Source organism: Sus scrofa, chromosome 4, assembly GCF_054392235.1.
Source record: "Sus scrofa isolate SSC_HxYL_T2T_F1_AM1 chromosome 4, Sscrofa_HxYL_maternal_Yorkshire_Landrace_v2.0, whole genome shotgun sequence".
Lineage (NCBI taxonomy): Eukaryota > Metazoa > Chordata > Mammalia > Artiodactyla > Suidae > Sus > Sus scrofa.
This window is the reverse complement of record NC_139386.1, coordinates 130,594,515-130,608,192: the sequence shown is the minus strand read 5'-3', so window position 1 is coordinate 130,608,192 and position 13,678 is coordinate 130,594,515. Positions and strand designations below refer to the sequence as shown.

Genomic DNA, 13,678 nt, shown 5'->3' with positions numbered 1-13,678 from the left:
TGATCTGAGGAACAATAAGCTTGGCTCACGGGAGACTCAGTCCCCACACGGGCCACACGGACCGGATGGCCAGTCCCCTCTCTCGACGGGTCAGGCCTATCTGCGGAATGAACAGTGGCTGCCGCCCTCCAGGCCTGGGCCGGAACCGGGGAGGGCGCTGAGCAGGCACACGCCCTGTCCAAGCTGGACACACGAGCTGTGAGCCTGACTGCTACCAGGAAAAGGACAACTCTGGTTGCAAACGATCACTTTACAGTCCTTTCAAAATCTCATGCTCCCATTCTTTCAATCTTCACTGTTTAGTGTCTGCGTCTGTAAGAATAGGTTCTAGCTGGAGTTCCCGTTGTGGCGCAGTGGTTAACGAATCCAACTGGGAACCATGAGGTTGAGGGTTCGGTCCCTGCCCTTGCTCAGTGGGTTGAGGATCTGGCGTTGCCGTGAGCTGTGGTGTAGGTTGCAGACGCGGCTCGGATCCCGCGTTGCTGTGGCTCTGGTGTAGGCCGGTATCTACGGCTCCGATTCGACCCCTAGCCTGGGAACCTCCATATGCCGCGGGAGCGGCCCAAAGAAATAGCAAAAAGACACACACACACACACACACACACACACACACACACACACAAAAGAATAGGTTCTAGCTGAATAGAATGGACTGAGACGAAGTGACGGAAGTGCTGTCTGGAAGGGGAAGGTTTTGCCTGCTGCAAAGGGTTGTCGCTGGGGGCGTCTGAGGACCCTGCCCAGGTGACTTCAAAAGGAGGAGACGGTATCAACTCCGGGCTTTCTCAGAGACAGAGATTTAACAATCCCGAAGGCCCTCTGCAGCTTTCTCTCTTTGGGCTCTTCAGTGTAGGAGGGAGGGAGGCACCCCACTTCTCGACAAGACTCTCCTGCTGCCAGAGAGCCTCGGACCTGGGCCGCGCAGCTGTACGCAGGTGCTCACTCAGAGCCCACGGGCTTGGCTGCACCGTCATGTGGACCAGGCCATCTGGTCCCACAGCGGAGCCACAGAAAGTCACCATCGCCTGGCCATGAGCCCTTTGCCACCAGGAGACGGAAGGAGGGTGGGAAAGGGCGCCAGCCGAGAAACGGGCCTCCCAGCTCCCACGGACCAGCAGCAAAAGAAACAAGGGCTTAGGGCCAGGTGCTGCCCATCTGGCTGCGAGCTGACGCTTCAGCCTGGGGCACCTGCCCTCCACTTTCATCGGAACCCGAAAACTAATTTCCAAGCAAGAGCCGGCCAGGCTCTGGCGCGGGGCGAGCACTCACAGAGTTATAGTACACCACTCCGTCGGGGGCCGACCGCCGGTGCCGAGTGCCGCAGCCGTCCAGGGGAGACTCCAAAATGAAGTGCGTGCCATTCGTCTTGGCCTTGCACATGGGATCCAACAGGGTCAGCTCCAGCCCGGGGTAGCCGCTGGCCTAAAGCAACAACCACCAAAGACTGAGAGGCGGGCCCCAGGCAGTCCCACAGCACATGGGGCACACATCTCGCCGGCTCTTCCAAGCACAGGCTGCTGGGGGCCTGCGTCTCCCCTCCCCGCTTACGCCTTCCCAGCCCCCCATCGCTCAACAGCCCAAGAAGTGTGTTTGTTGGCCTTGGAAATGTGACAGCAAAATATTGACACACAAGGCTCTGGAACCCCCCTCACTGAGAACAACAGGAACCGGGTGAGAATCCCAGCCAAGGGGAAGTGAGCCGGTCCAACTGAGAAAACACTATCAAACCTCCCGGGTTCAAAGTGAAAGAGCTGGAGGGAAACCACTACTGCAGACGGAGGCAAGGTGGGAGGAGGCCCGTCTCGCTTTAAGGGCCTGCACTAACCTGAAAAGAATCTTTCTCTACGGCTACGAGCATCTTTTCACTGTCGCATCTGACCGACAGGGCGACATCCCTGCTCCCCTGCGCCTCCTGGGGCTCTCTGGGACCAGGAAGCAGCTGGATGCTGGGGACAACAGGGTCCTTTGGCCGAGGGAGCCTGTCTTTTCCTCCGTCCTGCCGGCCCCTCCTGGGGATATCAGGGAAAGGGAAGGGAAGGCCTCCATGCCGGCCGCCCCCTCCCCGGATGGGTGGGTGGTCCAGGACAGGCAGGGCGCCAGGGTCCAGCAGGATCTGGAGCTCAGGAGGGATGGTGTGGACTTCCTCATCTCTCATCTCCTCTGCGGGGAGAGAAGAAGACAAAGCATCAGCGTTTGAGGCCAGGCCCCAGTCGCCCCCACGAGAGACGACAGGGCAGACTGGCAAGGCGCGGCAGGTGTAAAGGCGCCCTTAACAAGCAACGTCCACAAGACACGAGGAGCCTGGAAGCCTGAACTCCAGTCCTGGAGGTCTTCCTAGTGGGCCGAGTGCCTCTGGCTAAGTGGCTCACTCCTCTGTGCCTTGGCTTCCCAGTATGTAAAATTAAGATGTTGGATCAGATCAGTGGTTCTCAACTTTGGCTGCATGTTGAAATTGCTCTGGGAGCTTAAATATATATATATATATTCCTATGCTCAGGCTGCACCCCAGGTCAAAACACAAAATGAAACCCCGAAAATGAAAACAAAAAACTGGGCTCTCTGGGGTGGTACCCAAGTGTTCTGTTTTAAAGCTCCCCATCTGATTCCAACAGGCAGCCAAGATGAAGAACCACTGGATTCGGTGATTTCTAACGTTCTCCGGCTATAAAAATCTACCAGTGGAATGTTATGTGGGACAATACTGTTCCATTCAATTGCCAATGAGATACTTCCCTTGAATGGAGAGAGTTTTTAGAACAGCTTCTCTAAAGATTTCATGAAATAATATTGGTATTCTAAAATTACTTGGCGGAGTTCCTGTTGTTGCTCAGTGGAAAGGAATCCAACTAGGAACCAGGAGGTTGCAGGTTCGAGCCCTGGCTTTGTTCCGTGGGTTAAGGATCTGGCGTTGCCATGAGCTGTGGTGTAGGCTGTAGTTCCGATTGGACCCCTAGCCTGGGAACCTCCACATGCCGTGGGTGTGGCCCTAAAAAGCAAAAATAAATAAATAAATAAATGAAAGCACCATTAAAAAAAAAAAAGAAAAAATTCCTTTGCTCTTTCCTTTCTGACTGCTGAGTTCTGGCAGGTGTGTCTGGGCACCTGGGCTTTTAGAACCTGGTCCCGAAGGAACAAAGAAAAAGTTGCCCAGGCAAACTCACTCACGCCTTCGGGCAAGACGGATTCCCATATGATCCCCCTCCGTGTTCTGCCATAGTCTTTCTTACTTGTTCTTTGCTTAAAAACTATTCTTCTTCAATATGCTTTGTCAGAGGACATCTTCAATACTCCTTTTGAAAAGGATGGCACAGTTGTGTGAGTCCAAAACCAGTCGGAGCTTGGGAGGTTTTAGCGTCTACACTGATAAAAACCTTTGCGACCACCGTGTGAGGTGGGTCCTGCTGTTTCCCCGTGTTATTGAGGAGGAACCTGAGGCTTAGCGGTTAGACAACTTCCAAATGGTGAACACATGGCAGGGCTGGGACTTGAACCTGTGCTCCTAATCTTTGTGCTATTGGCAGTGCACTCCGTAGCCATACCAGGTGGTAAGCAAGAGATCTGGGGAATCAGAAAACCCGGGGTTCAAGTCTCACCATCTATAAGACTCTAGGAAAACCTCAAGATCTTGTGGGTATTTGGGGGGGGGGGATTCTGGTTGTTGTTTTGTTTTTGTTATGGCCGTGTCCACAGCACGTGGATGCTCCCAGACCAAGGATTGAATCCGAGCCACAGCATTGATAATGCCAACTCCTTAACCACTAGGCCACCAGGGAACTCCTTGGAAAACCTCAAGAACTTGTGAAGCCTTTGCCTTCTCCTCCATCAGAGTGGGGTCATAACTGCTGCCTTCTCTCCGGGTAAGAACGAGAAAGCAGAAGTGTTAGCCTTTGTGACTCTTTTCCTCGGAGAGTCAGCCGGATCTAAGACTTCTCTCCTGCAGCCCCAGTGCCTCTGGGTCTCAGCCCCAAGTGATCATTACGCATCTCTGAGAAACGAATCCGGGCTAATTTCTCTTCAATAAAATCACAGTGGAGACCACCTCTAACCAAGTCCTCCAACACACAATCAGCTCTACGTCGCTGGCGAATCTGTATGACAGATGGTTTCCCCAAAATAACGTAGCACGATTCTAGATAACCTCAAGCTTTATAGTAAAAAAGAGTCAAAGGAATCGTTAATATTTGCAACAGAAAAAGAGCATCATCTAAGTCAAAATGAGAGTTCTGCATTGGAAAATTTCATTTACAGGCTATTTTTACGTACGCTAACCACTCTTACCATTGTTTTCAAGCCGAAGATGAAACCTGTTGGCCACAGGAGCCACCGTGTACGATGTTACTGGACTGTAGCCATTGTCCAAAGCCCACCTGAGCAGCTTCTCTTGGGTTGAAGGAATGTCATCTCTTACTGATTTGGTCATTATCATGGATCTTTCACTTTCTCTCCCAAAGCCAATACTGTTGGGAGCCTGTTAGGAAAAGGAATAGGAAGAGTTCGCTCACGAATCTATAAAATTACACAGGTCCTTAAATATCTGCAGCAAGTACATTCTACAGTGCATAAGAGAGACTTATTTATTCTCTTGATTCCCTGTTTCTTTGGGCTGAGAACACTGATGTGAAACTCTTCACCAGCAGAGGAAGGACCACCTCCTCACGCTGGGTCGTCACACCGCGTGGGTTGCTCAGGTTGACACAAATGGCGATCACGCTTTGCACTGGTTGACAATCTAAGTACCGCAAGCGCACCTAGCGCGTCGCTACAGAGTTTCAATCATGGGCACACCTTTACCAAATGTGTGTGACAAACTTTTCCTTGCGTTTATTTTAAATTATACGTAAAGTATGCAGATGTGAGTGTCACGTGGCCCCAGACGCTGTGCTCATCTTCCTGGGCCCTAGAGTCGTGTGAAAGAAGAGGCACGACCTGGTCACTTCACGGTGGAGACGGCCCCATCTTTGTAAACTACTGAATTCCACGCGGTGAAGCCACCAATGCCTGCCTTTCATTTACAGTGTATGACCAATCTAGCCATCCTGGAATGGTAGCTATTCAACAAGTCTACGCACAGAATGTGCTTAGATTTTATTCTCTGTTAATTCAGTTGCCATCCCTCTAGGTACCGATATTTTTCTCCGGCAATACAAGTCTCAAAAGGAGCTTTCACTGGGTAATCAGTTATGAAATTCAAACTGAATGACGGCAATCTTTCCAGGAAAGGCTTCTGAGGAGCAAGGACACAGGAGGCGCACTGCACATCACCTCCTGCTGCCCAGCCCACGGCAGGGATCTCTCCGACGGGGAGGGAGCTGAATGCTGCGGGGGCCCCCAAAGGAAAGCCAACACATTTTCAACAACTGCTCAGCAGGGTGGAAGGCTCTTCCAGCAAGCAGATCATGCCATTTCATGCTGTAGAAAAATCACTTTAATTTCCGTGCCCAATTATTTTCTTCTGCACACATGCAGCATTTTTCCTAAATTCCGCATTTGTTTCCCATTCTGTTTGCCCCTGACATGACTAAATATTAATCCTTTCCCACTGGAAAAGCATAGTCGACTCACAGCCTTTCTGGTTGTGGGAGACGGGCCGAGGACACACGTGTTCAATTCAAAGCTTAAAGGATCACACACGGTATGTTTTTCTGCTACCTGAAGGGCGTATCTGAGGAGAAACTGCCCGACTGGCCAGTCACGACAGCACACGCCAAGGGACCCGAGAGCCTGAACCTAGTTGTGCAGCCATTTGCAAAACACTCAGTTTCATGAGTTGGGATTATTCTACTCTGCATCATAATCAGAGAAAACTCCTTGGGGAAAGAAGAGAGGCAGGGAGGGAGGAAGGAAGGAAACCAAAGCGAAGTCAGGAAGGACCCAACTTGTCCCCAGAACCTCTCGTGCATTGAGTCCGCTGAGCCAGCAGCAGCATCTTAGGCAGCGCTCCCTCCAGCCTTTCAAGGCCGGCAGCCCGTGGTTTGGATTTTGGCTGGAGCCGCAGCCCTGGCCGAAACCACACGGCTCGGCCTCCTCCGCCCTTCACGTTGCTGGACAGCTGCGAAAATGCCCTATTTCCAGAATCCTGTCGTCCCAACTGCCACCGGCCCGTTCAGACCAACACGGAATGGCTGTGTACACCTTCCCACAGCAACCCCAGGAGCTGTCGGCACAGCTTACTGATCACAGCTCGGGACTCCCAAGGCTGGACCTCTGCACATTTGTAAAGCAGTAGGTTTGGGACAAAGGCGGGCAAGCTGGTCCCCTGCGATGAGGGAATTCGTGATCCTGTATCTCTGGGGGTCCCCAGGCTTTTCCAGGGCCTCGGCAGCTACGCCGGCTGGGGGTGTTCGAGCGGGTCTCAAATTCCACGGCCACCTTTCCCAGCCCATCTTCCTGACAGATGACGAGCTGAGGAGGGTCTGAGAGCCTTCCCCCCGCCCCCCGACCACCCAACGCACTTGCGTCAAAAGTGCTGGTGTCTGGAGGGGCACCCGGGGGAGGGCTTGGGCAGAGGTGGCAGCGCATGATCCCACTGGGAGTCAAAAATGTCTTTTCAAAGAAGAAGCTATCTCCAACCGTGAAGCCCCCAGGCCGCGTAAATAGTACAATGAGAAACTTCTAACAGGTTCCTCCATCTCCTCTTTTTTGCTTCAGAAGTTCTTCCAAAGGCATAACCCCCTTAAGGGACCTGACTTAAAAGCCAGAGCTGGGCATGGAGATGTGGGCACCTGCAGTAGTCCCAATCTTGCCCACAACACAACTCTGCATCTCTTTGGACCATCCTGTCATTTAGAGGTTGCATTCTTCCCACCACACACACGCACGCGCACGCGCACGCGCACACGCACACACACACACACACACGCTGATGCTCTTCTTTAGCTCTCTACCCCGTCAAGTTGCACACAATTCCTTTAGCAGACATTTGTCTCTGTTTTCACCTTGTTAATTCCTCCTACAGACAATTTTTTAAAGAGCTGCTTATGGAACGATATGAACCTCCTTTTTACGGCAGGCACTGTGCTAAGTGCTTTACATATATTATTTAATTCTCCTCCAAAATCTACGGAGACAGGCCTTACTATTCCTTTTGAGAGAGGGGGGACCTGAGGCTCACAGAATTAGCACACGTAGCTGAGAACTCACTATGTGCAGGCAAAATGCACCTGTGCTTTAGATGAAATATGCATCTGACAAATACTTGTTGAGTGAATGAATGGCCCCTGCTAACCCTCACGACACCTCTCAAGGTGCGTACAATGATTTGTACCCATTTCACAGATAAGGAAACTGTTCAGGGAGATTGCCCAGGATCAACTGGGAGAAACGTCAGTGAGAAATGGGATTTGAATCCAGCCCTGTCTGCCTGTAACGCCAGGATTCTTTCCATAATTCTTTTTCTTAGCAGGTAACTTTCCCTCCCAGTGCAGTCAGAACTCACATCTGAGACGGGAGTTAAGAAATCGCAAAGCACGAAAGGGACTGGGAGAGAAAAAAGGACATCGTGAAACATTACCTAATTGTTTAGCAATGTTGTCAAGCATTGTCCAAAATTGGCCTGGAGCAGAAGTTCAGCCAAGGGGAGCGATACAAACAGCTCTTGCTTTGGGATGAGCAATCTCATTTCTAGCCTTTCCGATTCACTTGAGAAGTGGGGATGCTCGAAGCGACCTCCAGGACGGCCCTGGGCCGGGCGCAGGGACACAGGGAGAGACAGAGCCTCTGCAGCAAGGCAGGGCCAAGAGCGCATTTACACAAGGACTCCAGCAGGGGATTAAAACGGACCGTATGTGTTTGCCTTTCAAAGCATGATTCCCTTTCCTGTTTTTGTTATTCTGAAATGAAAAACATTCGCTTGGTGTGCCAGGCAGCACAGGCTGCAGCCCCTCCGGATCACCAGCACCCTCACGCCGTGCCAGGGAAGGTAATCAAAACAGCTCTGACTTCAGAAAATCACTGCTGGGCTTTGTGCTCGGTACCAAATTAGTGTGTCACCATTACACAGGATGGCTTATTGGGATCCTCCCAAAGTTTCAAAAAAACCAAACCAAACAAACAAACCCACAGGAACCAGAAACGATTACTTTAAAATTAGCATGCATGTGCTGGTGGCTTTGCTGCTGCCTCTGGCAGATGCTCGTACATGACGTTGCCAGGGGGCTGCTGGCTCTGCCACCGCTTTATCCCCCCGAAGGAACAATAAGGACACCCAAGTCACCCCTCTCCCCAAATGCGGACAACGTAAAACCCATTCCAACTGATTCGATGCAGGTACTGAAAGAGGAACCGGCCACAGGTTTTTAAAAAGACAAGGCACAAAGATTGGAGCCCCCCAAACACAAAAAAAATGCGAAAGAGATCATTATCTTCTTAAAAATGAGGAAGGGGACGTCTTCTTTAACTTTCAACCTAATGTGATCCACAGTCTGTCAAATAGTTAAATCTCTATAAACACACTTGAAAAAGATTCCTTTTACCAAATTCATTTCGGCATTCAACTTTTGAGGAAACCAGCTGCTATCTGCCTACCATGCCGCCCAGCTAAGCACACTAAGTCTGTTTCAGAAATGGATGCTCAGGGTACCACTGGGATGCTCTTCCAGTAGCATCTCATTAACCTCTGTGACTCTCTGTGTTTTACCCTTAGAAGTTAGAAGCAAGCCAAAAGACATGCCAATACAGGGATTTATCTCAAAGCCCCAGACAAGCTGGAGTCAGGTGACCCCCACACCCCCTTAAAGACCCAGCCCCAAAGCGGGGGCTGACATTCAGGACCATGACCCTGAGGCCCCTGCAGGACTCTCAGCCACGAAAGGCTTAACTGTCTTGACACCAAGACTGGAAAACACATGCATACATTTCAGGAAATTCACCAAGAGGCAAGCGGAGTCCAGAGAGGTTAAGGGACTCGCTCAAGGTCACGGTCTGTAAATGGCAGCGTCTGGACTGACATCCGGGTCTGTGTTGACCTGAAAGGCCACATTTTTAACCACCACACCCCCTGCCCTGGTCAGGAGAAGTCAAGGAGCAGCCTATTTTTTATAAAGTGAAAAACCCTGGAGAGAAACGTCACGAACGTAACAATAACCCACACGGCTCAAAAGACTGCCAGTCCTCAGAACAAAGACACGCTCAACCAACTTACGAGAACTTTCAGATTTCCCTTAACATCGAAAGATTTGATCACCCAGTTGACGGATTTTTTGCACTTCAAGATCAGGATGAGATTTTTGACCAGTTCAGGATCCTTTCGAGAAGGTCTTATGTCAATTATTATATCCACCTGGAAAGCACTGTGAATGGAAAACAAAGGCAGCGTTACGACCCAAATGCCAGAAAGTTGCAACTCTCTCCCCTCTTCCAAGTCTTCATGTTCCCAGTGTCTGGCCAGTTGATTAAAAAGCTGGAGTGGGTCCCAGGCAAATGACATGTGCAAAACAGATTGTTAGTGCACACATAACAAAACAGTTTTACATAACAATAGAAAATGTGCCTGCAGATAATTAGACCCTAACATTTTTCTCCTCCTTGGAAAAAAAAGGTGGTTCCTTAATGCAGCCACTGTTTAAAATGGACTTGGACACACCAAAGAGTTTACTTTTGAAGCAGAATCACTGCACTTTTCAGCCTCTAACACTTTCAATGTATAACATTTTCATTTGCCAGCTGCTCAAAATCCTTCAAAACCAGAAGCGGGTGACGGTTCAGTGATTAGAAGGTGCCAGGGTGGACAGAAAAGGGAGGCATGGCGGCGAAAGAAAAAAGTTAAGTACCTTCAGAGTAGAATAAGAGGCCAAGGGCTAGACAATTTCTTGACTTATATAAGGTTTGCTTAAGCCATTAGCATTTGTTACAAAACCCTATCTGCATTTACTTTCCCCAAATTCTGGATATACAGTTATACAAATAAAAAAACCAGATGTCAACCAAGTGGTCACTGGAAAATTAATGAGCACAACCCAAACTTCTAAGAAGCCAGCACAAAAGAGGATTTTTACCAAAGAATAGCATCTCCGTCATTCTGGATTTAGGGGAAAGTCTTTATTTCCATCTCGGTTTTACACACTCGTGAAGCATAAAATGAATGATGGACTCCAAGGAAGCCTTGGGCTTAATCTTTAAGCGCATGTGCCAGATCGCATCTCTTCCCCCTCTTTTAATTTTCCCTGGAATCCTTCCCACAGGACAGGATGGAATCTTCACCAAAACTGATCTCTGATTTATTGACTTTTGAAATCAAAGTCTGATGAGAAGCTCAACGGTGCAATCCCTGCACAATATAAGTTACGTTTGAATTCACTGGCCCACAGGAAACGTAGCCCAAAGTGGGAGAAGGGTCTACCTCTCTTTCTTTGATTTTAAATCCCCTCATCATTCTTGATAGGAAGAGTTAAATTTCCAGTCCTGGTGCAGGACGCTGAGGGTGGGAGAGAGGCAATGGTATTCAGTGGCTCTTTGGTGTGTCACCATGAAGGGCCACTCCCCCCCCCACACACACAGCTTTGAAATAAACATACTGTGTGCAAAAGTGCTCTGGGGACACTCGAAACAGAATTTTGTTTAAAAAACATACTGTTGTTAAAATGATAAGTTTGATCATAAGGTCCATTGTGTATTTTTTCTCATCAGGGATAACCTCCGTCAAAGGAGATACCAACGGGCAAGCGTGACGGTGTCCTATGGTACAGTCGGCCCTCGGTACCCGCGGGTTCCACACTGGCAAATCCAACCAACCACAGGCAGAAAATCCCGGGCAAAAAAATTCCACAAAGTTCCAAAAGGCAAAACTGGACCTTCCCGTGTACGGGCGACTATTTATATGCCATTTGCTTTGTAGTCACGACTATTTACAAGACATGTACATCGTATTAGGTATTGTAAGTAATCTAGAGGTGATTTAAAGTATACAGGAGAATATTATATGCAAATACGATGCCATTTTCTATGAGGGACTTGAGCATCTCTGGATCTGAGTATCGGAGAGAGACCTGGAACCGGTCCCCCGCAGCCATCAATGCACAGCCATACCAAGGCGTCCAGGTCAGGCTTCAGGACCTCATCTGACATACACGGCATCTAGAGACAGAGGCAGCAATAACACATACCCTGGGATCTGACTCCCTTCCGCAAAGCCTGCGTGAAGCTCCCCAGAGCCTTGGAGGCTCCCTCTCTCGCGCCCAGGGCGGGCTGAGCCAGAGTCTCACCGGGTCCCCCCAGATCTTTGCTCTTGCCTCCCGTCAGTTCAGAAAATGCCCGAAGGCAACACACCGTCACCCACCTGTAGGGGTTCGAGTTGGGGGCGATCAGCTCAATGATGTGTACCTCCTTCTCCTGGGGCCGGCCGGACACCACGCAGCCCTCTGCCGGTTTGGGCTGGAGGTACTCGGCGAGGTAATTGAGGGAGAGAAAATTCTTCCCTATGCTGCACGTGGGAGGAAACACTTGATCTGAAAAGGAAAGAGACACATTGAACCGTGTGGGAACCAGACTGCAAAGAATGTGACCGTGACACGGAGCAAGTGCAGGACACTGGCGGCCACACGCGCAAAGGAGAGGCTTCCAAGTCCACAAGCTCCGCCCTGAAACGCCTTCGCTAGGGTCACCGGCGGTCTCCCACCGACCTACTCGGGCGGCCTCTTTCGGCCTCCGGCCCCTCCTTTCCTCTCGTCTGTGACTCTGCCTTGTCCTCACCCATCTCCCTGGACCTGTCTTTCCGTCTCGCACTGGTTCCTCCTCCTCCGCTCATCCTTTCAATGCCGCGGTCCTTCATCTTCCGGGCATATCACAAGCCACCTGCTTGACCCCATCCAGGGAGTCTGATTCAGAAGATCTAGGTGGGACCTAGGAAGTTTTCTTTCTGAAAAGCTCCACAGTTAATCCTGATATAAGGCAAGGCCAAGAGCTTCGGTTCCTTGCTCAAACCTCTTTTTACCTGGTTTTCGTCCCAGATGCTCTCAATCACTCCCTTCGCCTCCACTTATACCTCGATCACGACCCCTCTTCTGAGCCACAACCGGCATGGTCACCGGTCTAGCAAGACCTTCCACCGAAAAACCCAATGGCTGTTTCGGCAACATGCTCAGCACTGAATCCAACCACCCAGCCGAGACCCCATGAGGCTCCTCTTGGCTATTTGCTATTTCGATCTATAGAAGAACCAGTGACTTAATTAATTCTCTGGCTCACCACGTAGAATTAACCAGTCTTCCTATTTATTCCTCATGGCAATTTAGATTCTGAAGATGGAAGGTGGACGTTTGGGGAAAAGCACTCAGGGCAGCCTTCATTCCTTCCCACCGTCCTGACACAGACAACGAATGCTTAGATGGCACCTGATAGTTTGCGAGGTGCTCTCGCAAGCATGACCTCACCGCGCCGAGGGCTGCGCCTCACCTCCCCCACGGAAAGTGATGCAAGTACCACGTGTCTGAAGATACTCCCCCAACGGCACATGCTGCTTACACAGCACCGTGGGTGATGGGATTTCCATCCCGCGGTTTAAATGTTTAAACAGAACTTGACACTGCTGGCCATGTGACAGCTGGGACCAGTGTCAAGGAAGTTCTAGGTGTAGCAAACTTTTTTCACAGGGGTAATTAATCAGAGCCCTGGCACTTTCATGAAACAGACTCCTGCCTTTTGCATTTAATGGACAGGATGCCAGGGTTCAAAGTCATATGCAAGACTCACTCAGGATGAGGCATCAGCCCAGCAGGTCCTAAGATGGGGTGGGCACCTCCTGCCCCTGCCTGGCCCCTGCCCAGCTGTGCCACCTCCCCTGGGCTGAAGTCCATGACGCACATGGTGGCATCCTGGCTCCGAGCACACAGAGCCCCCAGGGCCAGCTATAGAACAGAGGGGACCGGAGGGGTTCATGAGGCCCCCGCTTGGAGGCGTGCTCAGGATGAAGTCCTGGCTCTGGAGTCCGTACTCTTCCCTGAAGCCCCCCAGGAGGGAAGGGGCCAGGCAGGGCTCCGTCGCCGGCTCAGGCTGCTGGGCGGCCTCCCTGCGCAGCTGCGGAGGGTTTGCCAGACGAGCAGAGGAAGGCGGCACGCCCTGCAGCTGCAGCCGTGGAGGCCTCCCCCAGGTCCCAGGATGCAAAGTGACATTGGGGTGGCAAGGCTGCAACCTAGTCCAGAATCAGAGGGCGTATGTAGGGGTCACGGACAGGGTAGCCCAGAACCCCAGAGACCAGGCTCCCCCGGGCCTCCGGCCTGTGGGTGCGGTTCATAGGCGTGCCCGGCGTGCACCTGGCACACGCACAGGCTTCCGGAATTAACAAACAACGGGGTGAGATTTGAGACAAGTAACGAGCCGCGCACCCACGCGGTGACCCTCCGAGGCCACGAGGAAAGGTTTAATTGTTTCAGAGTTGCTGTTGTTAAGGGCTGAAGTCCCAAATGCCATTGTTCCCGAGCTGAATAAGCTGATGGCTTTTGGTTGCGTGTGTAGGCATGTGTGTGGTTTGTTCTCTCCCCCAGGTGACCTTCCGCATGCCTGGCATCAGAACTCACAGGCAACTGCCAAGCAGAAAGAAACCACAGAGGGGAATCCCCGCGCAGAGGCCTGGCAGCTCTGGGGGAGGGGAGGCCTCGCGCGTCTCTGTATTTTAGGAAGGACTGACAAGTGACTCTGAGAGCTAGAACACTAGCTAGCACCCGGAGGCAGTGTACACACCCCATTT

The 13,678-nt window shown here is 51.1% G+C and overlaps 1 protein-coding gene across 5 annotated transcripts in view; it reads right to left on the bottom strand.

The window, feature by feature from the left end:
- TGFBR3 (transforming growth factor beta receptor 3) overlaps nt 1–13,678 on the bottom strand; it is a 210,501-nt gene that overhangs the window by 34,926 nt on the left and 161,897 nt on the right. For all 5 annotated transcript variants that reach the window (XM_021088720.2, XM_085020912.1, NM_001444391.1 and 2 more), the window contains 5 exon segments: nt 11,273–11,441; nt 9,140–9,287; nt 4,279–4,468; nt 1,826–2,160; nt 1,270–1,422 (listed from right to left, as the gene is read on the bottom strand). In XM_021088720.2, the coding sequence (XP_020944379.2) occupies nt 1,270–1,422; nt 1,826–2,160; nt 4,279–4,468; nt 9,140–9,287; nt 11,273–11,441 (995 nt within the window).